We start from the raw sequence: 27665 nt of genomic DNA, 5'->3' as shown, positions 1-27665 counted from the left end.
ATTGCTTGATTAAAGGGCAGATTAAACACAATTGAAGAGAGAATTAGTGAATTGGAAGGTATATCTAAATTTAATCAAAAGGCAACATAGAGAAGAAAAAAGATAACTCTGAAATAGAATTTAAGGGATATGAGCAAAGAATGAGGAAAGCAAACATAAATCTTATTGGAGTTACAGAAGGAAAATAAAGCAAAAGTAATTAATTATTTGAAAAGATTACAGAGATGTTTCCAGACTAATGAAAGATGCGAATCCATATATTTGGGAGGCCCTATGAATTCTAAGAGGTTAAATAAAAAGAAACTCACACCTAAATACAGAAGAATAAAACTGCAAAGCAGCAAAAAATGTGGAGGAAATCTAAATAGTTAGACAGAAAAGGCATTATATTCAATGGCATAAAGATAGACTTTCAGCTAATTTACAACAGAAACAGTGAAAGGCAGACAACAATGGAATATTTTCAATGTACTGAGAGAAAGTAATCTAGAATTCTGTACCCATGTTAACTATCATTCTAAGAGTAGGTTCAAAACTAAGGCATTTTCAAACAAAAAAAGAAAAGACTTTTCCTCTAGTTGGAGCCTTAAAAAAAGAGATTCTATAGGAAAAAGAAAAATGATCTGAGATGGAGTGAAAATGAAAAAAGAATTGATGAGCAAAGAATGAGATTCTACTTTATACCAAATTCATTGGAAAAATTAAGAAATCTGACAATTCCAACAGTTGACAAGGATCAAGGAAAACTTTATGCATAGCTGGTGGGAGTACAGATCGGTACCACTCCGAAAAACAACATGGCAATAACTTGTAAAACAGAACTTGTACATATATAACTCAAAAATTCATCTAAAGGTATTAAACTAGAAAAACTCTAACACGTAGGACACTCTTACACTGGGGCACAAGACATACATAAATATGTTCATAGTGGCACTGTTTATAATAGCAAAAAATGTAAATAACTGACCTGCCCATTAACATAATGAAAATTAATGAATTATTACTATATATATATTAATGTGGCTGAATCTGAAACATCTTAGAAACATATTAAGTGAAAAAAGTAAGATTTGGACTCTAAACACCAGTGCAATGAAGGCTAGAGTATAGTAATTTCTCACGGCAGCGTCTTAACCCCTTTCCAGAAAGGAAGTACATGTGACTTCGCTTAGCAGTGAGCCCCTCTCTCCCACAGCTTTGCATCTTGAGCAGAGAAATGTGAGGATGAGGGATGGGAGCAGTCTGGAATTATACCAGGGGTAGTGCCCTGGGCCGTTCCTACTGACTTGGTTCCTGTCCTATTTATTCTCAAGCCTAGTTTTCCAGACTACTCAGCAATTCCGTGAGCCTCCCACCGTCCTCCAGTAACTTCCCATTTTCCATAAAGGAGTGAGTCCAGGCATGTTGCTTGCAACCAAGAGTCCTAACTGATACATGTACCTGTAAGCAATGAATTTATATAATTGCACCTGTTCTGATTAATCCTTAGTTATCAACTGCCTCCCCACGATTTGGTTTCCCAGCTAGGTTTGATAGGCTTCCACAGGAAAATGCCTACTTGTACAGTTTAAGGCCTAGCTGCCGGTGCTACCCGCGTTGGCTGAATCCCTTTGGGTTATCACTATCCAAGGGGCACAACCCTGACTTCCTCCTTTCCAAGCTGGCCAGTGATACTGGCTACACTGAGAATCATGGCCTCAAGGTGTGAGAAAACCCATCATTGCACCAGCTGTGTTATTTAGGGTGTCTTACCTCCTCTGTCTTTAAAACGTCCCATATTCGAGCATGATCTTCCTCCAGCCAGTGTCCTGTGCCCTCCACCTTGGTGGAAGGTTTGAATTTAGACACCACTTGAGCAGGCTCTCCCACAGGTTGCCCCTCCATCTTGAAAGAGCCAGGCAGGAGGCATTACGAACCTGTGTGGAAGAATAAAGTGAGATGCGGGTGAAAACATCAAGTAACATAGGAAGAGATATGAAAGCAAATCATCTTGTTGGATTTGTGAATCATGAGACCATTGGAGACAGTATCACAGAAGCATCAACTTTTATGGTCACTTGTTATGTTTTAAATGTTTGTTACTGGTATTTTAACACAGGCTTCTGGAGGTAGAGACACGTTTTGGTGGTAGATGAAGTGATACAAATTTTAAAGCTAAGTGAAAAGCATTCTCTGCCTATTGTAGCTTCCTGTCCCTTTGCTCTGGCCCCTTCAGGAGGAGAGACGGGAATGGGCGGATGTAAGGCAAGCTTGTGTGACATTTTTGTGTTTCAAATGTGGGAGGAGCACTGGCTGTGGCATCAAACAGCTATTGAGCGCCTATCTGTACGAGACTTCACGCTGAGCATGCACAAGGAATGCGGCAGTGTGGTTCTTGACCTTAAGAAGCTTAGTGTCTCAGGGCAGAGAGGGCCAGGGTTGTAAACAAGTGATCACAGCACAGAGTATTACAGCACAGTGTGAGAAATGCCACAGTACGTTTCCTCTGAGCTTCCGAACTGCAGTGGAAGCTCAAAGGAAGGTCCTCTTTGCTGCTTATTAGCAGTGTGACTTCCTGAGCTCCAGTTTCATCAGCAGTTTCTATGAAGACAGTATTTAAAAGTTGATATCTATTCCATAGTGTCTGCTTCCTTGCTATCTTCCCATCTGCCAGTGGCTTATTCAGATCACATCATGCCTGCTCTGCTCCACACCGTCCTAAGGAATCCCCTCACCTCCATTCGAGTCCCTGAGAATCTCCCCTTCTCTGTAGAGTTTTTCGAAATAGCAAATCTAATAATGAAGCTCCACCTACCTGAAACTTTTCCCGGAAAATAAAATCCAAAGTCTTTAGTGTGACAGCCACGGCCCTTGTGTCTGGCTTCCTCGCCTCCCCCCTCCCACCACGCCATCCTGCCCTCTCAGCCGCTCTGCGTCAGCCTTCTGAAAGTACTTGTGGACCTCAAATATACCCAGTACATTTTGCCTTTGTTTGTGACACCTGCCCTCCACCCTGCCTCCTCCAAGAGAATAACGACTCTTCCTTCGTTAATCTCTTTACATCCCCTGGACAGATTGCTATCACGTCACCACAACACTTCATTAGGTTTATTTGCTCTGAACTTGATGCCCACAGTCTGGTCTTTTCAGCATCTTGACAGTAGACTTGGCAAGTGTCTCTTCATATACAGAATAAGTACTAAATAAATGTCCGATGAATTGGTTAATTCAGTAAACTATGAAAATGCAGTGAAAACGAGGGGACAGAATGTAATATACTCAACCAACAGATTTATAAGTCAAGTTACCTGTTCTCTTTAACTTCTTCATTGACTTAGTGGGCTGGAAGCTCTTCATAAGAAAGGGCCAAGTCTAACATTTACCATACACTACCAGCAGCGAATGCTGCAAGCTGCAATTGCTCACTACGCAACAACAGACTAGTTTCCGTGCACGCGTCCTCCAGGAACTGAGCGCGTCTGCAAAAAGCGGGCCTTCTGCTCACTTGACCTAGCGCCTAAATAAAAGTAAGCGGAAATCAGCATTGCTACGTCAGGCAGCGTGCGTAAGTCAGAGGATTTAAGAAAAGGATCTTGTGCTGCGGAGTTACTTCTCTGCCTCACGTGTTTCATCTGTAAGCCACGGAGAGCAAGTCACCCGCCTGCAGAACAGTGATGAGGAAGCTGCTAACCAAAGCCAATTTGCGGTCTGAAGAAAGCTGGAGTGCTTACGACCCTCCCCCGAGGAACCAGGAAACAGAGACTTTATAATTAATGAACAAAGTTCTTCTGAGCTGACATTCTAATAAATGATGCTGACACATACACGCAAGGAAATAAGCAAAGCAGAGTCATGCCGAGGTTCTGCGGTTTCAGTCCAAGATAAATAAATAAATAAAAATAAACGGACAAAATGGAAACAGGCCAGATTAGTAGGGAAGGAAATTCCATTGTTGTTACTGGAGATAATACTGTAAACAACAAATAATAAATCAAAACAGAGTGGGAAGACTACATTAAATTGTGTGGCTGTGTCCTTTGTATATCATGGAAATGTAACCGGATAAAATCGGCAAACTACAAACTCTCAGGGTGCACAATGGGGCGCCTTTAAGCCCAATGTACCCCAGTGACCCCACGGCTCTTACTCGAGGGTCTGCCCACAGCTGCCTTCTCATCTCTGCAGCGTGGGTGAGCGTTGGCGAATGTTCAGTGTTGGAGCCTGAACTCTGCTGTGCACTGACTTCCCACAGAGTGTTCCTTATCCTGTTTGGGAGGAAGATGCAATTCTGAGTTTTCAACCATTCCAACGCACGGGGGACACTAAGGAGGGATGAAGAGAGGCAGCCAGCTCTTACGAGGCTCTTCAAGCATTTTGAGATCCTCCACCCCATCTGAGACATGAGGCCTTTCCACCCATTCCCACTCAATACATCTCGTCACTCACAGGAGACTATATATGCAACATATATTGAGCTCCCACTGCATACCGGCCACCGTGCTAGGTATTTTCCACATTATCTCTAATCCATACAATAGCCTTGCAATGAAGTTATTGCCAGTTTACAGCAATGAAAGATCAGATTCAGAGAAGATAAGTAGCTTTAATGCACTGCTAAGAACTGTGGAGTTCCCAAGTAATGCTCTCTGCCCTAGGTCAGTTCAGAAGTCCTCCCACCCTCTCCCTGACCCCAGTACTGGTGTAACATAACCGCTCTCTTATGTCCCTCCCCTGGGACGAGAGTTCAAGTGTCAGCGTCTTAGCTCACTGGCACAACAGTGTCCCCTGGAGAGATGTCACATCTGAAGAGTACATAGATGAGAGTGGGACAGAAAAAGCAGGAGGGAAACATGGGGACACAGACCACTCCTTTTCTTTTTACTCTCATGTCAACTTCTGGCCAGGGCAGGCTTTGTGAGCGTGACCTGTGCGGCAGTCATGCAGGGCCTGGGGCTCAGGAGGGCCCCATGCTTGGTCGAGGGTTCTGTTGTCAGTGTATTGAAATCCTTAATTTTTGAACAGTCAGCCCTGCATCCTCATTTTGCACTGGGCCCCACATATATAGCCCATCCTGCCACCGACCTACCTTTTTCCTCTTCAGGTCTGAAGTTTCACTCCATACCTTCTTTAAGCAATTCACGCATTATAGGTTTCCTATCTATTTCCCTAGAAGTCTATGCACGGGAGCCATTTTTTATTAGAATTAAAGCAGGCAGGAGGAATACGTAGACCTTCTCTACCTGTGACATGCTGCATGTCTTAGAGCCGAACTACTGCCTTTTTCCTTAAAACACATGGTTAAGGCTTACAAGCCAAGTTCTATACAAATACCACCAACACAGGCTCATTCGACAAGCAAGGCAAAAATCACTGTGAATCTAAAGGGCAGACTCTTTCATTCTACTTAATAATCGATCTAAAATACCATAAGCCTATGAGCTCTTGTGGAAATCAGTTTTGAATAACTGTTGATCTAAAACACCTGATACCCACAACAGAATCTTTTTTTAAAATCACTGGATCATCCTTAAGTTGGAGGTGAGGTGGAGAAAGGAAGTTATGTGTATATAAAGGCACATCCGGCCAGAGAACATAGAAGCAAGATCTTGCTCCAAAGTTTAAAATACGATTGCTTGAGAACTGTATTTGTTTTTTAAGTGTAAAAGGACTGTGATTATCCACTGCTTCTACTGCATGAAGCAGAGAAGTATACGAACCAGGAAGGCAGGTTTGATGGAACGGAAGAAGGTGGTTGTGCTTGATAGAAATTGATAACTGAAATTGGTGGAACTAATAATTTTATTATGATTATATAAATAATCAAAACAATTCTATGATTATTAATAAGTACTTCCTTAAATAATTTTTTTATCTTTAAAATTTATACTACTAAGGCGTGTATTTTCTTTTTAATATATTTACCACTCTATGCTTATGATATAATATGTATAATATAGAATAATAGCATTTCTCCCATTCCTTCAAAAATAATCACTGACTGACGGCCATACCATTTTCTCTGGTCATTACAGAGGACCCGGTTGACAGCTTCATGTCCTAAATGACATTAAGTACCAGAAGTAAATGAGCAGCTTCTCACAGGCTAATCTTAAAGTCATAAGTATTAAGGGACATTCTAAGAACACAAAACTTTAGCATTATTAGTGCTTGCCATTGGATAAAAATTAGCCATAACTCCCATTAATATTTTTGAAACGTAGCTTTAAAATGAGTGTTAGAGCACAATTTCACTGAAATCTATATTTATTGTATTAATCACCACACTGGATTTTGTTTGATAAGTCAATCTGTACTTGACTGAATTTGACTTTCCTTCCGGTGATAGTAAATAATGTATGCGGCAGCCCTCTAAATCATTATCTTTTCCTTCTCCCTCTCCTCTTTACAAACTTTCAAAAGAAAAAGAAAAGTGGGCCATGATGCAGGCATAGGTAGATACACTGTGCCTCCTCGCACAACAAATAGTAGGACAACAACAAATTAAAAACCAAAAAATAACCAGAACTACCAGAAAATCAAACTGTATGGAAGTCAGACAACCAAGGAGTTAAAGAAAAAACATTCATCCAGACTGGTAGGAGAAGCAAAGACAGCAGCCGTGTGGAGAAAACTCGAGGCAAAGTGGCAGCTGGTGGACCAGGTGGTCCCACATTTGTGTGTGGATAACCGGGAGCAACAACTGGGGAACAAGACAGACCACACAACCCAGGGTTCCAGCAGGGCAAATAAAGCCTCAAACCTCTGACTGTAAAAATCTGTGGGGGTTGAAGCAGCGGAATAAACTGCTCACCACACAGGAGAGTTCGTTGGAGAGACTCACAGGGTCCTAGAACATACACAAAACCACCCACCCAGGAATCAGCATCATAAGGGTCCAATTTGCTTATGGGTAGTGTGGAAGTGACTGAAAGCCAGCAAAGAGCTGAACGAGGGGCATTGGTCCCTCTCGGACCCCACCCCCGCTTACAGCACCACAACACAGAGACGTGGTTGCCCCGCCCTGGCGAATACTAAAGCTCCACCCCTTACCACATAACAAGCATGGCAAGACAATAAAATAAGGCCCAAATGAAAGAACAGATCAAAACTACAGAAAAAAAAATACAACTAAGCGATGAAGAGATAGTCAACTTATCATATGCAGAGTTCAAAACACTGGTAATCAGGATGCTCACAAAAATGATTGAGTATGGTCGCAAAATAGAGGAAAAGGTGAAAGCTATGAGAAGTGAAATAAAGGAAAATGTACAGGGAACCAACAGTGACAGGAAGGAAACCAGGACCAAATCAAGGTTTGGACCAGAAGGAAGAAATAAACATTCAACCAGAACAGAATGAAGAAATAAGAATGCAAAAAAATGAGGAGAGGCTTAGGAACCTCTGGGATATCTCTAAATGTCCCAACATCTGAATCAGAGAGGTGCCATAAGAAGAAGAGGAAGAGCAAGGAATTGAAAACATTATTTGAAAACATAATGAAGGAGAACTTCTCCAATCTGGCAAAGGAAATGGACTTCCAGGAAATCCAGGAAGCTCAGAGTCCCAAAGAAGTTGGACCCAAGAAAGCACACACCAAGGCACATCATAATTAAGTTACCCAAGATTAAAGAACAGAGAATCTTAAAAGCAGCAAAAGAAAAGGAGACAGTTACCTACAAAGGAGTTCCCATAGACTATCTAGTGATTTCTCAAAAGGAACCTTGCAGGCAAGAAGGGGCTGGAAAGAAGTATTCCAAGTCATGAAAGGCAAGGACCTACATCCAAGATTGCTCTATCCAGCAAAGCTTTCATTTAGAATGGAAGGGCAGATACAATGCTTCTCAGACAAGGTCAAGTTAAAGGAGTTCACCATCACCAAGTCCTTATTCTATGAAATGTGAAAGGGACTTATCTAAGAAAAAGAAGATCAAAAATACAAACAGTAAAATGACAACAACACACTCACAATTATCAACAACCAAACCTAAAAAATAAAAGCAAAAACAAAAATGAACTAAGCAAACAACTAGAACAGGAACAGACTCACAGAAATAGAGATCACATGGAGGGTTATAGCAGGGAGGGTTTGGGGGGACAATGGGGTAAAAGGCACAGGGAATAAGAAGCATAAATGATAGGTACAAAATAGACAGGGGGAGGTTAAGAAGAGTATAGGAAATGGAGAAACCAAAGAACTTATATGTACGACCCATGGACATGAACTAAGGTTGAGGAATGCTGGTGGGAGGGGGGTACAGGGTGGAGGGAAATAAAGGGGAGACAAAAATGGAACAACTGTAATAGCGTAATCAATAAAATATATATTTTTTAAAGTGTTTAATATTCTGAACCTTACCAGAACTATTAGGTGTTTGTTGTCATTACCACCATGTATGTCGATAATACAGTATTTCTGCTTTACTCTCTTGGCACACATAAACTCTTACTTCTGCCAGAAGAATTTTTTTTTATTTTGTAACTCAACTCAGATTTCTCCTAATCTTGAAAATGCCTGGCATTTGCCCTTTTCCAGTATTTTCCAGTGATTACTGATATTTTTGCAATTTCTTTTCTCCTGTCTTCTCTCATCCTCATTCTGCCTCCTAATGAGCTGAGGTCCTATCTAGATAAGAGGTTTGTTAGTGCTTATTTCCTATTATCTTCAACTCCTCCGCCTAAAAGTCATCCATCAAGAACAGTCCTTGCATTTACTCAGAGGTTCAGAACAGCTCACTACAGAAAGCACTGAAATTCCAGTCAGAAGGCTGGGTTCAAATCATGGAGCTACAGTAAATTCTCCATGTATTCCTTGGGCAAACCAGTTCACTTTTCTTGGCCTCAGTTTCCTCATCTTTAATATGAATAGACAGATTATAAGACTGCTGAGGCCCCTTACATTTATAAAACAAAGCATTCCCAAATGTAGAAAGCAATTATTTTTCCAGTCAAGCTGAGGGATATATGCTTCCAAACAATGCTGTGATTTCTGTTTCGTGTATTGTACTTATCCCCACATTATGCCTTATTGACGAGTCGAACAAATGATACATATTATAACAGTCCCCTGGCATTCACGGATATAACATCTGAATTTTGAATATTCGAGAACAACATAAAATTCTCCAACACATAGTCCCCGTATGTTCGGCAAGGCTTTGTAAACCTGGTGTTTGGTGTGCTCACCAATCCTTGGCATCCAAATCTGGTTCAGTGATAGACTTCTCTGATGGTGATTGCAACTGTGGTGGTTACAAATTGGGGGATCTAAGAAGGACTTAAGATACAGCCTTCCCAATTGTGGGTCTGCCTTTGAGTGAGTTCACCAGTCAATTCCTCCTGAAAACAGGACAGAAGCAACTCTCCGGCGTCCAGGATTCCAGTGTGGAGATAAGGACCGAGACACAGACAGACATCAATCAGATGGAAAGGACGCCAGGAAGCCACGGCATGGACAGTCTCCTAGCCCTGGGCAGTATTTGTTCCAGGAAAGGAGGCACGTCAAATCCTTGCACAGCAATACCAGAAGTGGGCTGCATTTAAAGTGACAGCGTATGTCGCTGTAGTAGGAGGTAAGCAGAAGCTCGTGACCTTTCCCTCTTTGGAATCTCAGCAGCATTCTGGTCTATTTGCATTCCTCACCTAACTCTAGTCTCCCCTGCTAGACTGCCAGCTTTCTGAGAGCAAGACTGGACATAAATTTATTGCTTCCATTTAAAAAAAAAAAAACTCAATCACCTTTTAAAAAAATATTTTATTTTCTTTCCGTTGGGGAAAAAAAAACTTCACTGGAGTAAAAGATTAAGCATTTACCACTACGATGTACTTGGAACAAACAAATGGCAATCATTGGGCAATCATTTTCAAAGGCATTTTAATCATGTCCTGTCTCACTCAAGACTGAGTGAGCAAGATTGCACAAGCGAGTCTGCAGTCAGAGGTGACTTTCTCCAAGTGCAACTGCCTCCCGTTAAGTGCAGAAAATTAAAGAAGTGGAAAAGATTCCTGCTCCATTCAAGTTGATATTTTTTTAAAAGGCTGGTCCAATTGCACTTCAGACTTGGTGTACTTTTTCCCCTCTCACTGATAGTATTTGGCAGGAGATTTTAATAATAACTCAAAAAAAAAAAAAAAACCCAGACTGGGTTTGCACTACCCTCGTGAACCTCTCTGGAGAAACGCTGCTCTTTTGCTCAGCGATCCCCGCTCGGCACAGAGCGCCAACACGAGGAAAGCAGCCGGGCTCCCCTCCTGGCCTCCGCTCAGCGGGGGGAAGTCTGGAAACAACGCTTCAGAGCAGACGTTGGAGAGGGAGAGGACACCTAAACGGAGCTGAGGCCGAGATCACAGAGTGCCCCAGTATGCTAAGGGAGACAGACTTCAAAGGGACTAAATTTATTATGGCCTGCATTTTTTAAAATTGTTATTGAATTTATTGGGGTGGCATTGTTTAATAAAATTATATACATTTCAAGTGTACAACTCTATGATGCCTCATCTGTGTATTGTATTGTGTGTTCACAACAAAAAGTCAAGTCTCCTTCCCCCACCATTTGTCCCCCTTACCCTCCTGAGCCCCCCCAACCCCCATTCCCCCTGGTAATCACCATACTGTTGTCTGTGCCTATGAGGTGATTTTTTTTTTTTGCTTAATTGCTTCACCTTTTTCACCTAGCCTCCCAGCCCTCTCCTTCCGAAAGCTTTTGGTTTGTCCTCTGCATCTATGCTTCCATTCTGTTTCTGAGTTTATTTTGTTCATTAGATCCCACATGTAAGTGAGATCATATGGTGCTTCTCTTTCTCTGACTGGATATTCTTAGCAGAATAGTTTCCAGGTCTATCCACCCTATCCCACAAGGTAAGGTTTCCTTCCTTTTCATGGCTAGGTAGTGTTCCACTGTGTAAATGTACCACAACTTTTTTATCCATTCATCCATTGATGGGCACCTGAGCTGCTTCCAAACCTTGCCTATTGTAAATAACACTACAATGAACATAAGGGTGCATATATTCTTTCACATTAGTGTTTCAGATTTTTTTCAGATATATTCCCAGAAGTGGAATCCCCGTATCATAACACAGTTCGATTTTAATTTTTTGAGGATACCTCATACTGTTTTCCACGGTGGCTGCACCAGTCTGCATTCCCACCAACAGTGCAGGAGGGTTCCCTTTTCTCCACATCCTTGCCAACACCGTTGCTTTTTGACTTATTGACGACAGCCATTCTGACGGGTGTGAGGAAATATCTCATTGTAGTTTTAATATGCATTCTCTGACTATTGTGACATTGAGCATCTTTTCATGTCTATTGCCCATCTGTGTGTCCTCTTTAGAGAAATGTCTATTCAGGTGCTTTTGCCCATTTTTTAATCGGACTGGGCTTTTTTTTTGGTGTTGAGTTTTATAAATTCTTTATAAATTTTGGATACTAACCCCTTATTAGGTATATCATTGGTGACTATGTTTTCCCATTCAGTGGACTGTCTTTTTACTTCGTTGATGGTAGACCAATATCCCTGATGAACCTAGATGCTTTTGTAAAATCCTCAACAAAATATTAGCAAACTGGATCCAGCAAAACAGTAAAAAGGTCATACACCATGATCAAATGGGATTTATTCCAGGAATGCAAGGCTGGTACAGTATCTGCAAATCAAAAATGTAATGCATCACATAAACAAAATGAAGGATAAAATCACCTGATCAGATTAATAGATGTAAACAAAGCATTTGATAAAATCCAGCAACCATTTATAATAAAAACTGTCATCAAAGTGGGAATAGAGGGAACATACTTTAGCATAATAAAAGCCCACAGCCAACATCATATTCAATGGGCGAAAACTAAAAGCATTTCTATTAAGAGTAGGAACAAGAAAGCATGTCCTCTTTCACCACTCTTATTCAACACAGTACTGGAAGTACTAGCCACAGCAATCAGACAAGAAGAAATAAAAGGCATCCAAACTGGAAATGAAGAAGTAAAACTGTCATTATTTGTAGATTACATGATACTGTTTATAGAGAACCCTAAATATTCCACCAAACAAAAAAAAACCAAACTACTAGAACTGACAAATGATTTCAGGAAAGTAGCAGGATGCAAAATAAATATTCAAAAACCAGTTGCACTTTATATACCAATAATGAACTATCATAAAGGGAAACTAAGAAAATAATCCTATTTACAACTGCACCAAAAAATTACCAAAGAACAAATATAACCAAGGATGTAAAAGACTTATACTCAGAAAATTATAAGACACTGAAGAAGATATAAATAAGTGGAAGCATATACCATGCTCACAGATACAAAGAATTATCATCATTAAAATGTCCACATTACCCAAAGCAATCGACAGACTTAATGCAATTCCTATCAAGATATCAATGGTGTATTTCCCAGAATTAGAACAAATATTTCAAAAATTTATATGGAACCCCAAAAGACCCTGAATATCTACAGCAACCTTAAGAAAGAAGAATAAATTTGGAGGAATTACGCTTCCTGATATCAAACTATACTATAAGGCCGTGGTAATCAAAACAGCATGGTACTGACATAAAAACAGACATACAGATCAATGGAACAGAATAGAGGGCCCAGAAATAAACCCACACATTCATGGTTAATTCATATTTGACAAAGGAGGCAAGAAAATATAATGGAATAAAGACAGTCTATTCAATAAATGGTGTTGGAAAAATTGGACAGATGAGTAAAAAAAAAATAGAACTAGACCACCTTCATATACCATGCACAAGCATGAACTCAAACTAGGTTAAAGACTTAAATGTTACACTTGAAACCATAAAAATCCTGGAAGAAAAATAGGCAGTAAAATCTCAAACATTTCTCATAGCAATATTTTTTTCTGATATATCTTCTCAGGCAAGGGAAACAAAAGGAAAAATAAACTAAAAGTTTATGGCCGGCATTTTCATTACGATAAAAATCTCACTGGTTACGTCAGTTAAAATGAGATAAGACTGCAAATCCCACGACCATAACAGACTCAAGTGTTTCACAATGCTGTGGGCTCCAGCTTTAACTGGCCAAATGAGGACAAAATGCAAAAAATCATTAAAGGAGAGTCATCCACTGCAGCAGTCACAGGCTAACTTATCTTCAAATTGAAGACAGTCGAGCTGTTTCAGGTCAGAGCCATCCTTTAGTCCCAACAGTAACAACAGCAACATGGATAACATCCCCCACCCACCTACCCGCCACAGCAGGTTTATCATCCACCTGTGCTGGGCTCTGGGCTTGCACTTCATAAGCATCTGTTCACCCTCCAAACAGCCTCAGGAGAAGCTCAGATCATGAGACATTAAGGAACAAGCTGGAGAATGCTTCTCCAGCCATAGCCCAGAGGCATACCCGCCCCACCACACTGCACTGCAATACTTTCGTGGTCAATATTCCTGTTACAAAATAGCGTCATGTCAATGTTGGAAACCTGAATTCCCAGGAATCAGAGTTCCCGCAAGGATTCCATCCCTACATCTAAAAATGTTAGGTGCAGGAAAGGAAATCCGTTGAGTTTATCAGTTAACACACAAAATCATTTTTAACTTCCAAACAGATTGGCCTCTCCACGTGTCGGGTTAAAGGGCAGTCTGTTCTCAATCTTTTACTTTACCAAAAACAGAGGTCTAATCTATTTAATTACAGTCATTTTACTAGGCCATGGGATAATGGCAGCTCCTGGTGGGGGAAACCTCTTTCAGGAAAACGCTTCTGGAAGAGGCATGTTCGGTGAACTGGCGCCAGACCAGCCCTCAGCCCCTCTCTCGGTCTCTAGGCAGCAAGGAAGCCGTGATTTCTACATGTACCATGTTTTCTTAATTACAGTGCTCTCATTAGATCAGACAGCATCTCGCTCCACACAGAGGACTCTTGATTAGTTTCCCACAGTAATGGTTAAATCTAGTTGGTACTGCTGAAAACCCAGACACCAATTTGCTAGACTGACTAGATGCAGGAAGTTTTACATTCAGAACAGCATCTTCATTTCCATCTAACGATGCTGTTCCTTCCCTGACCTTGACCTCTGAAATAAGACTAAATGCCCGTGAGTAGTGCCGGGGCCACAGGGATGGGTTTAATATTCCCCCAGCCTAACTTACATTTTTTACTTTCTTCTCAGCTCTTTTTTTTAAATCTATACCTGCGACATAATTTGGCAAACCCATCCCATGTGAGACCCAAAGCTCCGTGACCATATATAAACAGAGAAACACTAGGTGACAATGAAATCACAAAGGAGAAACCACTAGAGATGCTGCTTCCCAGTTCTGACTCTTACATGAATCTTGTGGGCGTGTCCCCTGGCGACCTGTGTGGCCAGAGCGAACTCAAAGAAAAGTCAGAGCCGTATCTTACGGAACTCCAAGAAGACATCCCAGTGACACCATTTGCATGAGTAAATGCAGTTAGGTTGGTCATGATATTTGAAAAGATGAAGTTATTATTTTTGATTGTTTTTGAATAGTCTTTTAGTGATCTCTGTAAGGACACTTCTACTTCTTGAGCTTATTTTTTCCTTTTTTCCCCTCTCACGTCAGCTTCAGAAGGGTGCGCCAGAGAGAAGGCATCCCGCATTCATATGCATGTCGTGTGAGAGGCAGGTATTGGATGTACCCTGCACAGCGCATTGGAGATAGAGCCTCACGTTATTTTTGGAGTTGAACCAAAAGAGCTCAAGCCTAAATAAGACAACTGAAAACCACATTCTATTCTCAAATCTCAAACAGCTTTCCAAAAACATATCTGAAAGCTGTTTCGCACAGGAACACAGTCAGGAGTATTTTCAGCTCAGCCTGTGGCGAGAACCTTGCTGGGCTATCTGAAACAGTCACTGAATTTGAACCTACTTTTCCTTTTGAATTGCAAATATTCCTCGCAAGGCTGAGCCTGGGCTTCTCACCAGGCCTCAGGACACCGCCTGCCAGCCATCGCAGTCCCTCCAAAGGCTGCGTTGAGTGACTTGTGTACGTCTGCAGCGCTTCTGTGTTTGACCCTAGACTGTGTCCTCGCTAAGGTTAAGGGTTAGCGTTTTGACAGATGCAGCCGTGGTCTAATTGGCCCATTTTATCTGCCCCTTTCCCACACGCATACAGTATTTGATAGCCAAATTTGTGAAATGTCTCAGTTTCAATACCCACCAAAGAGGGTGGATGGGACACAGGGCTGAATACCGGGATGGGTGTCCGTTTTAGCTTTAGAGTCAGTTTGAAATCCATCGCAGCATCTGTCTGAGGGGAAATGGGATCTTTTCAGTCTGTGTCACCATTTCATTCCAGCTGGGTTGCAGTTTCTTTGCTCTTTTATCTTTCCCTCCTGAAACCTTTACAGGACTTTCCACTTTCTCCACTCTTTTTTCATCGCCACAGCTTGACCTCACTATTTGCAATAAACCCAAGTGGAAACCTGATGAGTCCGTGACTTGGAGTCAGACCTCAGCACAATAGCAATTGTGCTAACTTACTACGTAGTACCCCTGCCTTCCTAGCTGACGGGGTCACCAGGCCAATCTGACTTACTGCTGCAAAAGGGCAAGCTTCCAGGGTCGTGACCGCTAGCTTGCGTAAACCGCACCCAGCCCCTGCAGAGGAGGGGAGGGGAAGTCTCCAGCATCTTACTTAGCTGCAGCGTCATCACCGTCTCAGGTGTGCATGAGGCAGGGTGAAGTGAAGATAAACGAGCATGTGGCACCCTTTAATCAGCCTCCATGGTGGGAGTTCTTAATCCAAATCATGGACACATCCACAATCATATGAAGAGAGCAACGTATTTCAAAACGAGAGGATACCTCTCACAGATACACTTGGAAATGACAGGGCGGATACGAGTTAGAAGAGAGATATGCACAAGTGCATCGCACGGAAAGCTCTGGGAGGCATTAACTTGTCACTGAAGTAACACTGAGGCTCAGAAACGTTAAGCAAATTGCTCAAGGTCACGTAGCAGAATGCCAATTTGAAAACAGATCTGTCTGAACAGAGCTTCCCTTTCCGTTCTGTCATGACCTTTCAAATTTTTCACAGAATTGTGGCCGTGTTTATTTTTGGCTTTGTAACTTTAACGCTTAAAGAGAAACACTCACCCTTTGCACTCAAGTAGCAGGGGACAGGCCAAGAGGGTTATCTGAAAGTATCTGTGCTTCCTTAGCTACCAAAGCCGAGAGTCCACTTCTTCCTACTTCCCTTCATGCCCGTTCCAGCTCACACTCTCCAGTACATATCTCACTTCCCCAGCTCTGCCCTTCCAGAGCTAAATAAACAATTATTCCACTATTCTTAAAAAAGTAGCAGAAAACAGAAGAAAAAATGGGCGTTGTCCGTTCTTCCACTTTTTATTCACATATGTAAATTTTTGCTACAAAAGTATGGTGCTCTGTAAGCCTAATTATTTTTTAAGACTTTCTTTAAAAAGCGTGTGGAACCCATTACAGGACTCACTGGCTTCTCCCCTGTGCTTCTGCTCTGCAGGGCGATGGGTTTGTGATTTATAGCTCTAGTGAGTGCAGTCCCGGGTTCACGGCTCCAACCTGACTGTGGTTGACACTGATCCTGGATACCAGGGAGATTTTCATAGTTAGTCTTGTTGCAGACTCAACATGATGGACGTGCTGCTGAATCTTAAGGTCAGCATTGCAGCTTCTAGGCACTCAGTCCATGTCTCCACTTCAGTCCGGACAAAAAGAAAAGTGGGGGGTTTCATATTTTTTTTCTTTTGTGTATCCTGAAAAGGAATCCCAAGCTAGTTACTTTATAACATCATGAAAAGGATGAAGTATAGTGAAAACAGGTACAAATAATTTTGAGGTCTTACCTGAGAAATAAGTGCATTGGTTAAGTCAGCCTAGAAACCTGTCGACAGGGTGCCTGGGTAAAGGTTGGTTAAATTTCTCTCCCTCTCTGTTTCCTTGCCACACACTCCCAAAGTTGTTTAGATTCTACTCCAGTGCCTACTGGACCAATTAGTCAAAAATAAATTCTGTGTTCCCCAAATTAAAATCTGGCATCACTAGCTTTTCATTTCTAACAGGCTATCATAGCTGGTCTCACACAACCAGAAAGGAAATTGAAATGGAAAGGCAGGACTTCGGACACACTCAAGCAACACAGCAGCCGTGACATCAGTTGTAAACAGGAGTCCCAGTTTGCGCCATTGGGTCTGCCTAACATGCTCATGCTCTGTTTCCCGTCACTCTCTTGGGGAGAAGAGGTGGTGAAGTGAGCTCCGCTCCTGCGTGGCCCTCTCTGCGGGGCCAGTACGTGCTAGCCCCTTCCTCTGGGCCAAACCTTCTGTCCCTCTGCAGGACTCGCTTTTCCCTCAACCCACTATGCCCCGTCACAGCTGAAACATAAACGCGAGGAATGTCTGACGCAGTGCCCAGCGTGGAGAAAGGCTTTAGACGATGCAGAAATTGTCAGCACCTTTATTAAGTTTCCCTGCACAGACTCCACGAGCTTGCCCTGAAGAACAGAGCGCCTGCTGCACGTGAGGACAGTTTTAACGAAGTATGATTCACATACCTCGCGTTAAGGTGCACACTGTTACTTTTGACCAGTGTACACGTGCAGGTCATCAGCACTACAATCCAAGCGCAGAGCATTTCCTTTCCCCCACGACGCCACTGCCCCACGCCTCCTCTCTGCTGATGTCCCCGACACTGTGTCCAGGCTACCACGGGTCCGAGTTCTGTGCATACACCGCACACTTCCCGGAGTTTCATGTCATTGAATATCATGCACTATCCGCGCCCTTTTGTCTGACTTCTTTTACTTACTATACTTGTTTTGAGATTGATCAATGTTGTTGGGCGTCTAAGTTCGTTTCTGTTGCTGAATAGCGTTCCATTGTCTACTGACTACAGCGATTTTCAACGCTTTTCATCCCGTGGCACACATAAACTAATTGCTAAAATTCCGCAGCACAGCAAAAAATATGTTTTTTGCTGATCTGACCAAAAAGTAGGTATAATTTTGATTCATTCAAACTAGACAACTACTGTTGTGTTGGCTGTTGTCATTTTTTTGTTTGACAGTCTAAGGGGAAAGAGGTCAGCGCCCCTGACTAAACAGTCAGGTGCTGCGTGTTTTGAAAATCCGGCGGCACACCAGGGTGTCTTTTGAGGCATAATGAGTTGAAAATCGCCTGCTTACTAGACAGGAGAATATATTCACAAATGATATATCTGATAAAGCATTGGTATCCAAAAAATATAAGGAACTCATACAACTCAGTAACGAAAAACAATCCAACCGAAAAATGGGGAAAGGATATGACAAGGTATTTCTCCAAAGAGGACATGCAGGTGGCCCACAGACACTGCCAGATACTTAATGTGCACGTCCACCTATTGATGGACATGCATTGCTCCCAGTTTGGATTGTTTAAAAAAAAGGAACACTTGTGTATAATTCTTTGTGTGGACATAAGCCTTAATTTCCCTTAGATAAATACTTAAGTGTGGAATTGCTTGGTCGTGTGGTCAGTATATGTTTAACGTTATGAGAAACTGCCAAAATTCCTTTCCAACATGGCTGTAGAGTTTTATATTCCCATCAGTGGGGTATCGGAGTTGCAGTTACTTCATCTCCTCACCAACAGCTGGTACTTCTGGTCATTTTAATTCTACCTATTCTAACATTCTTTTTAAAAAACATTTTTAATTATATTTTTCCATTAGCATTTAGCCCTCTTACACCACCTACCCCGCAGTCGCCACACTGTTGTCCGTGTCCTCGGGTCCTCGATCCCTCCACCCTCCAGCCACCGCCCTGTCGGCCTGCCTTCCATCCACGAGTCTGTCCCCATTTTCCTCGTTAGTTCAGTTTGTTCATTAGATGCCACACATGAGTGAGATCATACAGCGCTTGTCTTTCTCTGATTGGCTAACTTCACTTAGTATAAAGTTCTGCGGGCCCATCCATGCTGTCACAAAGGCTAAGATTTTCTTCTTTTTTGTAGCTGAGTAGTATTCCACTGTGTAACTGTCCCATAGTTGTTTTACCCACTCACCTGCTGATGGACACTTCAGCTGCCTCCGTCTCCATGTCTTGGTGATAGTAAATAAAGCTGCAGCGAATGTAGAGGTGGTTATGCTAATGTTCTAATGGATGTGGAGTGATATCACGCTGTCATTTTAATTTTCATTTCCCTGATAAATGGCATTGAGTATCTTTTCATGGATATACAATCTCTGTATAACTTTGGTGCAGAGTTTGTTGAATTTGTCCATTTTTGTAGACTGTTTATTGGTTCTGTTAGTGAGCTGTAGGAGTTTCTTATTCTCGAAAGCGGTCCCGTGTCAGATACAGACTGATAATCTCCCAGGCCGAGGCTCGCCTTTGCATTTGCATTTTCTTCCTGGTGTCTTATGAGGAGCAGGAATTTTAAATGTCAGTGTATCCAATTCAAACATTTTATATTCATGCTCTTTGTTTCCTATCTAAAAATGCTTTGCCTACCTGAACATTACAAAGTTTCCTCTAGAAGTTTTATAGTTTTAGCATTTACATTTCAGACTATGGTTCATTCTATGTTAATATTGCTAGATGACAAAGTAAGGTTGAAGTTTGTTTTTTTCTGCGTAGATAATAAGTTGTTTTGGAGAATTTGTAGAAGTCATTTTTTCCATATTGAATTACCTTGGCATCTCTGTTGAAAATCAATTGACCATACACACGTTGGTCTATTTCTGGACTCGCTAATGAGTTTCATTGATCCATGTGTCTCCAGTGATGCCAGCAACACGATGTCCTGATGACTGCAGTTTTACAGGGTGTCAGAATCAGTAAGAGGAAGACCTCTAACTTTACTCTTATTTTTCGAAATCGTTTTGGCTATTCTAGGCATTAGATTTCCATATAAATTTTAGAACCAGCTTGGGAGCTTCTTTGAGAAAGTCTGCCGGGGGTGTTTATTGGGACTCATTGACTCCATATATCAATTTGAAGAGAAGTGGCATTTTAACTATATTATTCAATAGCGATATTAATTTCATTGAGATTTTATTGAATCTAGACATCACACTTGAAAAGAACTGAAATAATGAAATGGAATCTTCCAAGCTGCAAGCATGGTCTTCTGTAGTTTCTCAGAGAAATGTTCCTAGTTATCGGAGTAGAGGTTCCATGCATTTCATACTTTGGAAGCTGTCGCAAATGATACCGTCCTGTTTTTTGTTCCAGTTTCTATTTGTTTATTGCCAATACATAAAAATGCAACTGATTTCTACATATTGATTTTGTATTCTGAAAACTTGCTAAAATTACTCACTAGTCCCAGCACCTTTTTCGTAGACTGAGTTGTATGAGTTCTCCATATATTGTGTCACACATTATAAGTTATAGATAATTATGTAAGTTGTATGTAATTATAAAAATGTATATATAACATGTTATATAAACATATGTAACACTGTGAAGTAATTACATATACATACATGTAATTATATATAATTTATATATGATAAATGGGTATAATATAATTTTTATATAATAAATGTGTATAATATATAAATATTATACAACTTTATATGTAAAACTATAAATAACTATCAGTTATATGATTTGCAAATATCTTTTCCCAGTCAGCAGGTGGCCTTTCCATTTTGCTGATGGTTCCGTTGCTGTACAGAAGCTTTTTAGTTTGATGTCATTCCACTTATTCTTGCTATTGTTGCCCTTGCTTTCAGTTTCAGACCCAAAATGTCATTGTCAAGACTGACGTCAGGAGCTGACTGGCTCCTATGTTTTCTTCCAGGAGTTCTATGGTTTCAAGTCTTACATTCAAGTCTTTAATCCATTTTGAGTTCATTTTTGTGTGGGGGGTAAGACAGTGGTCTAGTTTCATTCTTTTGCATGTGATTGTCCAGCCTTCCCAATACCATTTACTGAAGAGGCTTTCCTTTCCTCATTTTATATTCTTGGCTCCTTTGTTGTAAATTAATTAACCATATATGCATTGGTTTATTTCTGAGCTCTCTATTCTGTCTCATTTGTCTATATGTGTTTTTATGCCAAACACATATTGCTTTTATTACTATAGCTTTGTAACATAGTTTTAAGTCAAGAAGCATACTACCTCTAGCTTTGTTCTTCTTTTTCAAGATGACTTTGGATTTCAGGGTTTTTGTACTTCCACATAAATTTTAGGATTGTTTGTTTTATTTTTGAGAGAAAAAACGCCATTGGAATTTTGGTAGGAATTACATTAATCTGCAGATTGCTTTTGGAAGGAAGACAAAAGGATTGGTGCTTGCAGATATACAGAGGCCAGAAGGGTAAGGGTGCTTTCTGCCATACTGTGGAGTTTGAAAGTTATGCTTATTGTCACTGAGGACACTTTGAAAGGTTTCACTGGTGACAGTGAGAGAGTTTACTTGAAGTTGAGGAGCAGCAGTTGAGGGAGAGAAGTCTGAAGCTATTAAAGTAAGCAGAGTGAAAAGAGCACCTGTGAAAGAGTGGCGGGGAAATGGAAATGAGAGGATATTGTTAAGAAACATACAAATCACAGAGACAGACATACGTGGGAGGACTGGACCTGCAGGGCAGGGAGACAGGGGGAGCATGCAAACATACTGGCTGGGGCTGCAGGGAGCGACTGAGCTCTGGAGGAAGATGACAAACCGAATTTAAACATGCTGAGTGTGAGCAGCGGTGGCTCTTCCAGTGAACATGTTCAGGGAGCAGCCGGGAATGGAGATCTGGGATCAGGAAAGAGTTCAGGTGCAGAGAACTGGGTCGAGGGGACATCGACCCGAACTCCACACCAACTTAACCTCTCCACCTGGGCGTCTCAGGTTTTCATCTCCCTCCCCAACCTTCCTCCTCATCCAGAGTCCTCCGTTGTTGACTGCTGCACCCCCACCCATCCAGAGCCCTGTCCGGATCAGCCTGCACACCTCCACCTGGCTCAGCACCCACATCCAACCACCCTCGGAGTCCTATTCTGTCACCGCCACACAGCCGTCTCCCGGAAGTCTCCACTACACACTTCCCCACACTGTAGCTCCAACTCCCGAAATCGAGTCACCTTGAACTCTCAGCATGACTGTGTCTTACCCGGTATCTCTACAAAACTCCTACCCCCCACCACAGATCCACTCTTCACACACTAATAGTAGGCCTAGTGCCCGAGCCAAGCAGCCACGGTGCCTGGCTGGGAGAGAGGCTGCCAACTGAACACTGCGATGCGAGTCAGTAGGACGACAGGGAAATAACCAGGGAAGGAAATCGGTCCTTTGCCTGAAGGGGCAGCCCAGGGGTGCGGCTCTTGGCAGGTCGGCAGCACCTCTGGGTCAGTTCTTACAGGTACCTACGTGGTTTGGGGCCAATAGGCATACAGTTTTTACACGGCAACAAAGCTTGGGCCTGAAGTGGGAGTGCAGGGCGATGGGAAAGACTTCACTTCAGGGCACGCACGCTGTGTGGGTGCCAGGGGCGAAGGAGCGGCCTCTTCTACGGTGTTTTTTACGAGCCACGCGCAGGCAAACTCTGCACTTGCATGTACTTTTTCACTCTAATATTTTGGCATTAAACTTCCATTAATGATTTTTAAGGGCCTTGCTATTTCTCTCTGGTGACTTGTCAGCTGGATTTTCCCCTTATTTCATTTCGCGTCTTTCCTTCTACTGTGCGTCTTCACAAATCCTTCCTTCTGCTTTTGGCGGACTCTTTTCTCTTTCAGGCCAAGTTTTCCGCCACACTTTGCGTTCATCTTTGCGTCTCTTCTCATGCTCTTCCTTAGGTCATTCTAAACCCCGTCCTCTCCTAACGCCGGCTTCACTCAGCTGCTTCTCTCTTCACCACGCCAGGCCACGTGAACGTGCCTCTGAACCTGCTTCCCTCTGCAATCACTCGCTTCTTCCCTGTGCGCCCCTGTGCGTCGCACAACGCCAACACGGCCGGTGAAAGTACAAGATGAAGCCACATCAGGGCACTAGGCGACGGAGCCCTCCGCGTCCGCTCAGGAGAGGCCTCTCTCCTCGTGACCGTCTCTCTAGAAAGGGATCCATGTGAACTTGAGAAGGAGGGAGGAGGAAGAACCTCCTCACCTACGAAGAGAAGCGACCGCGTGCAGTCAGAGCGAGAGCAGAGGGTGGGAGCCTCCTGGGAAGCTGTCTCAGAGCACACTCTGCCCAACAGTGAGCCCTCACTATGGGGCCATTTAGAGCAGAAACACACTGTGGCCTTGACCTCAGAGTCCGGGGTAGGGCAGAGAAGCCCGTGTTAAACAGGACGTGTAGTGGACTGATGAAAGAGTGCACTTTACAATGACAGAGGCCGGACCTTCCATCGTAGCCCCATCAAGTGAAGCTCCCACTCTCCCAGCTGACTGACCCTGGACATGTGACTCAACCCTTCGGACGTCAGCCTCCGCACCAGCAAAACAGGGAAAACAGCACTTGTGTTGGGTCACTGTGACACATGAAGCAGTCAGGAAGGAATCACAGCAAGAGTACGCTCTGCCTCCTGCGGCCAGCAGGTCAACAGCGGGCTGGGTTTGCTTGGTGTTCCAGAGGTTTGCACAGTTGGGACAATGAGCTGCGTAAGAATCAGAGTGAGTGAGCAGTAGACCTTTCCTTGTAAAGGCGGAGAAGGGGGAACAGACAAAACTCCTTAACTGTAGATACTCTTTGATCAGTTTTGGAAACATGTCAACATGTGTAAGTTAGAGATAATTGATCCCCTTGAAACTCTGTAATACCTTACCCCTTGGAAAATCTCGTGTGCCAGGGGCACACACCCCCCAGTCAAAAGATCCCTGCGGGACAGTGAACAGCTTCCCATGAATCAGTGACTCCTGTCTCTATGACTGTTAACTTATCCAGCACAGGACCAAAGAAGCCCCCGAACTTGGCTCCCAGCCTTGCCAGGATGAAGTTTAGCCCGAGAGAAGGTTTGCTGCACCAATTCAGGACTTTCACTGCATCCAGGCAAAGAACTGGCTGCCTACACATGGAACGAGATTGTTTTTAAGAGCTATATAAAACCACAGAAGCCTACGGCAAAAGATATCTTCAATATCGACTATTCAACTCTCTCATTTTACAGAAGAGGAAAGACCACCAGCCCGTCACCAGAAAAGCCAGTACCGGAGCACAGATCTGACCTTGGTCCAGGGTGTGGCAGAAGCCTCGCTCTCCCCTGAAACTCTGTGCTCTATCATGCGCTGTGCAGGGTCAGTGCTGAGACAGGGGCTGCCCTGCCGGGGGCTGCGTTTCCCAGCCCCCTAGCGGTTAGGTGCAGCCACGTGCCTGAGTTCCAAGCAAAGGAACTGGATGAAAATGATGGGTGCCATTCCTAGTGTGGCTCATAAAATCCTCCCTGTGGCACTTCCCCACCCTCTTCCCTCTTCCAGGGGGCTGAAATGGAGACAACCCCCCCCCAGAGTGACCTCAGAAACTGAATGTTAAAGATGAAAGAGCCTCTTTCAGCAAGGGTCCCTGCTGCCTAGTCCGTTTGCCCTGTCCTTCTGATGAGCAAGACCCAAACTTTTATTATGCTCGAGCCATTATAAATGTTGGAGGCCATCCGTTCTGTTGGGCTTCTCTAACGAATACACAAGGTTTTGCACAGCATGCCCCCTTCCTTTCCTTTGTTCTACTGAGTCCTGGCAACCCCTCTTGAAACGTGAAAAGATGCTAGTTCTGGTGCACGGAGATAATACTTTTGTCCATGGACGAAAGGGTGCATGCACCGATTGGTAAACTAGTAGCAATTCTTAGCCCTTTGGTGGTGTGACGTGAAAACAGAGTGTCCACAGCGTGCACCACCTAATTAGTCAAGATGCGAGTGATGCCGCAGCACCCTGGGAAACGAGGCTCACACCTGAAAGAACAGTTCTGCAGTCCCCGGGGGTCCTCCTGCCACCTGTTCTGGGGCACGGGCCTGTGGCAATGCATGGGTCAGCTCACGGCGGCGGGGTGGGGAGGGAGTGTAAAAGAGGTAGTCAGTCAAATCTTCAAAGCTAAACACCAGGAAGAAGAAGGGGTAACACACAGAATCTCTAGAGTGTGGGACTGAGAAGGGATCTCAGGGACCATCCAGATGCTGTCTCTCCACAGCGGGGGCCCACAAGGGGCACTCGCGCGGTACGTTTTGGGCAGTATTATATAGACCAGGGGTCAAATACACCTCTGCCAACTGTTAGCTCTGTGACCTGAATTTATGTAGGTCTCCTAACTTGTCTAGACTTTCAGTTTCCTCATTCTTCAGGTAACCATACCCACCTAGCAAAGATGGTAATTAGGGTTAAACAACATAAAATGAATACGGTATAGAGTGGCCCAAGAAACGCTGGTTTCTTTCCGGTAACAACATCAGAAGCAGAGTCCAAGCTTCCCCACGCCACCCCCGGTCAGCCCCTTCCTGGCCGCACCACGCCGCCACCGACTCGCGGTCCCCAGCCCTCCAGCAGCGGTTCTTCAAGGCCTTTCCGAGAGTCACCAACAAGGGTGCAGGATGCTCTTTCGGGCGCCCTGGGGTACGTAATGCAAATATAAAAACTGTTCACATCTGCACTCTTGTTCCCGGGCCTTAATCATTTGATATATAGTTATTTTTTTAAAATAAATAAAAATGCACTAGCTCCCTGTGGGTTGCCATGGTTGTATTGTGGGGGAAACTTACAGCGAGTGAGTCAGAGGGTTTAAGTCTTAACTCGGACACCTGTACCTTTGTGCTCTGCCCCCCTTTGGGCCTTGGCTTCCTCAGTGTAAACGAAGGGACTTAAATTACATAATCAGGCTAAGATTGTTATTGATTCTCAAGTTTTATTTGAAAATCAATAAATTTTATTTGTTCATTGATATCTCATCAAAAGCATCATCTTCCCTTAATTCTTTAATTCTTATTTCTGTGATTTTTGTGGCATCGAGCATTTCTGTGTATATGATCAAAGCAGAAGCAGGTGAAATACATTCTCTACCTGATCTGTTACACTAAAGTGGTTCTCAGTTTAAAAAAGAGTAAGATAAGCCCCTTTCAAAAACTGCACATGAGCATCAGAAACCTGAATTTCATTGTTTTCTGACACAGGGTTGAATGTGACAGAGAGAGAGAGGAAGGAAGGGAGGGAGGGAGGAGGCAGATTGGCCCAGCAGTTGAGTTAAGTTAAACATCACAGGAGACATCTTATGAAATAATAAATTAAGAAAGAAAATAAATGTTTGCCCCAAAAGAGGAAAAACTCCCCACCCATGATCTTTATTCATTCAAGAAATATTTACTGAAGCAAGTGGGAAGAAATGTCGGGTCGTGTTTTCACAGAAAATCACTGTCATAGTAACAAACTCCACGCTTCTTATGGCTTAAGACTTCAGCACAATGACATTATGACTCATTCCTCAAACACACATTTGTTGAGCACCTTCTGTCGATCAGGCTGCGTTCCTGGGCCTGGGATACAGTGGTGAATACAACATTCACAATTCCTGCATTTGCGGAAGACACTTCCTAATGGCTAATTTACCTCTTGGCCTAGAATTTGTAAGATAAGGTTTCAGCCAAAGGGTTTTTTTTAATGGGAGCATTATACTTCTAGATGTTTTTAAATCTATTAAGCTTCTTTTGAAAACCTCCATGCATCCCATTGGCACCCAACCATCAAAGGCAAAGGAAGGCCACGTGGGCCTTCTGTGCTGTGGGCTGTTCCATGCCAACTGATGACCGTCACCTCCCCACAGCTGGTTTGGTTAGCGGGGACAAATATCCTGTAGTCTGGAACCTGGGATCGTTCCCAATTTGCAGTGGCGAAATTAAGCTTCCATAGGCCTTTCCCAATGTGTTCCTTTTGTCAGAAGGCCACAAAACATTTCTTTATTGCAGCACCAGAAACTTGATTTCCACAAGCCCATTCCATTGTAGGAATTGGGATTAAGGTCCAAATCATACGGCCATCCTCTATTGCCCTTGCTACCAGCCAACACCCACAATAATGAGGCATAAACTAAATTATTACATGACTTACTGTGTTAGCTTCCTTGTCCAAACAACCAGGGCATCCTAGTACAATTTGCTTCATACCAAGCCATGAAGAAGGTGGCCCACAGGTAGTCACAAGCGAGTGGATAGGAATTGCTCACATGAATGCATGCAGATGCACTCACACACACACACACTCACTCGAGCACACATGGAGAGTTCCAAAGTCATAGTATTAAATCACCAGCAGGAGTTATTGCAGCTGAACTAAAAATGAACCACTTACAACCTGTGGCTGTCCTCCTGGGCACTGACGTCTCCCTCCCATAAGAGTTGACGATGGCAGGCTGTCAACTGAATACTCACGGCCCCCTCCCACTGTGCCAGGCCTCACACTGCAGCTTTAAGAAGATAAAATAGTAACTATGTGTTGGTCAAGGCTTCATCAGCTAGCTCTCTGCAGTGTCTGTCGAGGCCCCTCCCAGGCCCGTTCCTGCCAGGAAATTACCACTGTCCAAGGAATGCTGGCAGTTCAAGCGCGCATCGCCCCTCTGGGATCTCTTGGTATTTTTCCCATTTTTTCCCATTTCCATGACTCTTCAAATTTGGAAAATGCTTGATGATCATGATTTAAGGTACTTTAGTCCTACGAAGAGCCCTGTCGAGTCAATCTGCACTGCCGTTCTGGTTTCATAGATGGGAAAACTGACTTACACAAGACCACACAGCATTCCGCATCT

At 43.1% G+C, this 27665-nt stretch overlaps 1 protein-coding gene across 2 annotated transcripts in view; it reads right to left on the bottom strand.

The window, feature by feature from the left end:
* RGL1 (ral guanine nucleotide dissociation stimulator like 1) overlaps positions 1 to 27665 on the bottom strand; it is a 215887-nt gene that overhangs the window by 149262 nt on the left and 38960 nt on the right. For both annotated transcript variants that reach the window (XM_045838522.1, XM_045838523.1), the window contains one exon: positions 1756 to 1919. In XM_045838522.1, the coding sequence (XP_045694478.1) occupies positions 1756 to 1887 (132 nt within the window). In that variant the 5' untranslated portion in view covers positions 1888 to 1919. The remainder of the gene's footprint in view (positions 1 to 1755; positions 1920 to 27665) is intronic.

The sequence above is a fragment of the Phyllostomus hastatus genome, unplaced genomic scaffold (assembly GCF_019186645.2).
Source record: "Phyllostomus hastatus isolate PE091 unplaced genomic scaffold, TTU_PhHast_1.1 phas_contig_283, whole genome shotgun sequence".
NCBI lineage: Eukaryota > Metazoa > Chordata > Mammalia > Chiroptera > Phyllostomidae > Phyllostomus > Phyllostomus hastatus.
The sequence above is the reverse complement of the archived record's forward strand: the minus strand, read 5'-3'. Positions and strand labels throughout refer to the sequence as shown.